At 47.5% G+C, this 2,246-nt stretch overlaps 1 protein-coding gene across 1 annotated transcript in view; it reads left to right on the top strand.

The window, feature by feature from the left end:
• RSPH14 (radial spoke head 14 homolog) overlaps positions 1 to 2,246 on the top strand; it is a 104,740-nt gene that overhangs the window by 3,847 nt on the left and 98,647 nt on the right. The window contains exon 3 of the mRNA XM_006157178.3: positions 1,211 to 1,313. Coding sequence (XP_006157240.1) covers positions 1,211 to 1,313 — 103 coding nt within the window. The remainder of the gene's footprint in view (positions 1 to 1,210; positions 1,314 to 2,246) is intronic.

Here is a 2,246-nt window from a genome sequence, read left to right on the forward strand (position 1 = left end):
GGAGTGTTAGGCCACCGGGGCGGGGACGCGAACCACGGTCGACTATGTGGGAGTCCAGCGACATAGCCATTACGCTAACTGCTGGTTCCCACAGAGCATCGGTTTTACTGCTGGGCCACCATCCAGCTCCCTTTTTATATTTTAAAGTTTATTTATTTATGTTTATATATTTACATTTGTTTAAGAATTTTTTTTTCATTTACTATTTTTATTTTTTTAATTAACTATAGGGCGGGACCAGCATTTGGTATAATGACTATGTCGCTGGACTCCCATGTAGTCGACTGCGGTTCGAGTCCTTGACCGGGAGGCTTAAACTCACGCCAGGTATGTGTGTGCGTGCGCCCAAGATCCAAAGAAGAGAATGGAGGAGAAGGGATTGCGGCATAGCCATCCCTCCTGGAGGGGGATTTCTCTTTTTGCTATAGGGCATATGCACTCACCAGAGAGAAAGAGAGAGAAAGTGAGAAAGCAAACCATCAGGTCTAGATTCGAACCATGTTCGGCCATGTGGGAATCTAGTGCCTTAACCACCATGACACCATATATATACATATATATGTATATATATATTTAGAGAATTATTTATTTTATTTTACTTATTATTATCATTTTCCACATGTGCTCACATGTGAAGAGAGAGAGAGAGAAAGATAGAGAGAAAGCAAGTTGCCAGGTCTGGGACTCAAACTGCAGTCGGTCACATGGGAAGTTGAGCACCTTAACTGCCATACCACCTACTGGCCCTGTTTATATATATTTAAATATTTGTTTTGTTTTCTTTTTCTTTCTTTTTTTTTTTTTTTTAGAGGTTTTTGCTATAGGGTGTGTGCGCTCACCAGACAGACAGAGAGAGACAGAGAGACAGAAAGCGAGAAATCACCCCCTAGGGGGGATGGCCACACCGCAATCCCTTCTCCTCCATTCTCCTCTCGGGATCTTGGGCACGCATGCACACGCGCCTGGTGTGAGTTTAAGCCACCGGGTCTGGGACCCGAACCTCAGTCGAGCACATGGAAGTCTAGCGACATAGCCATGACATCCCCCCTTCAGTGACTCTGAAATGCCGTGTAACCAACACGATTTCCCAGTGCCCCCAAGCAGCAGAACCTCTGGACTTTCTCAATGCCCAATTGTCGGCTCACGTGTTGCCTTCTGGATGAGCTGATTTCCGAGTCTGGCAAACATTCGAGCCTGCTCTGCCTTGTAGGCTGCCTGAAGAGCCTGAAAGCTTTGCTGAAGGACGACGACGACATGGTGCGGATCAAGACCACCGAGGTGCTCTACATCATGGCGACCCACAACGTGGGCAGGTGGGCAGCCGTCTCTGCAAACCACTGTCATTCTTTGAACCTGCGGTCCCCCCAGGGTGGATGCCCTTGAAAGATCTGGTGCACACTGGATTTTTAGCTGGAGGACCCTCCGTGGGTCTTTTATGGACTCTTTTTTTTTTTTTTTTGGAGAGGTTTTCGCTATAGGGCGCATGCACTCGCCAGACAGACAGAGAGAGACAGAGAGACAGAAAGTGAGAAATCACCCCCCAGAGGGGATGGCCATGCTGCAATCCCTTCTCCTCCATTCTCCTCTCGGGATCTTGGGCACGCGCGCACACGCACCCGGCGTGAGTTTAAGCCAGTGGGGCTGGGATGTGAACCGCGGTCGGCTACATGGGAGTCCAGCGACACAGCCATTACACTAACTGCTGGTCGCTTTTATGGACTGTTTGTGGGGTGGTTCTGGTTGCCTCCGTTGGAGCCTAATAGGGCTCTTGGTTCCAGACCAATTTTATTTTATTTTATTTTATTTTATTTTATTTTATTTTATTTTTTTACTTATTTTTAGGTTTTTGCCATAGGGTGCATGTGCTTGCCAGAGACAGAAAGTGAGAAATCATCTCCCAGTGGGGATGACCCATGTTCCCCATGGGACTTTTGACATGCAAGCATGCCCTGTGAGATTTCAGAGTTGCTAGGTCCAGGACCTGAACCGTGGTCAGCCATGTGGGAATCTAGCACCTTAACCACCATGTTACCTGCTGGCCCCCAGACCAGCAGGTAGTTCTCAGTTCTGGGCATCCAGTCCCGATTTGAGAGTGGAAAGTTCAGATCCCACATCTGCCACAATCTTGCCTTTTCTTGGCTGCTTTCTGCTGTTTTCGGGATGTTGGCACACGTGCACATACTCCTGGCATGTTTTTTTTTTTTCTTTTTTTTTTTTTTTTCTTTAGGGGGGGTGCCCTTTCCAGA

The sequence above is a fragment of the Tupaia chinensis genome, unplaced genomic scaffold (genome assembly GCF_000334495.1).
Source record: "Tupaia chinensis unplaced genomic scaffold, TupChi_1.0 Scaffold000531_1, whole genome shotgun sequence".
Lineage (NCBI taxonomy): Eukaryota > Metazoa > Chordata > Mammalia > Scandentia > Tupaiidae > Tupaia > Tupaia belangeri.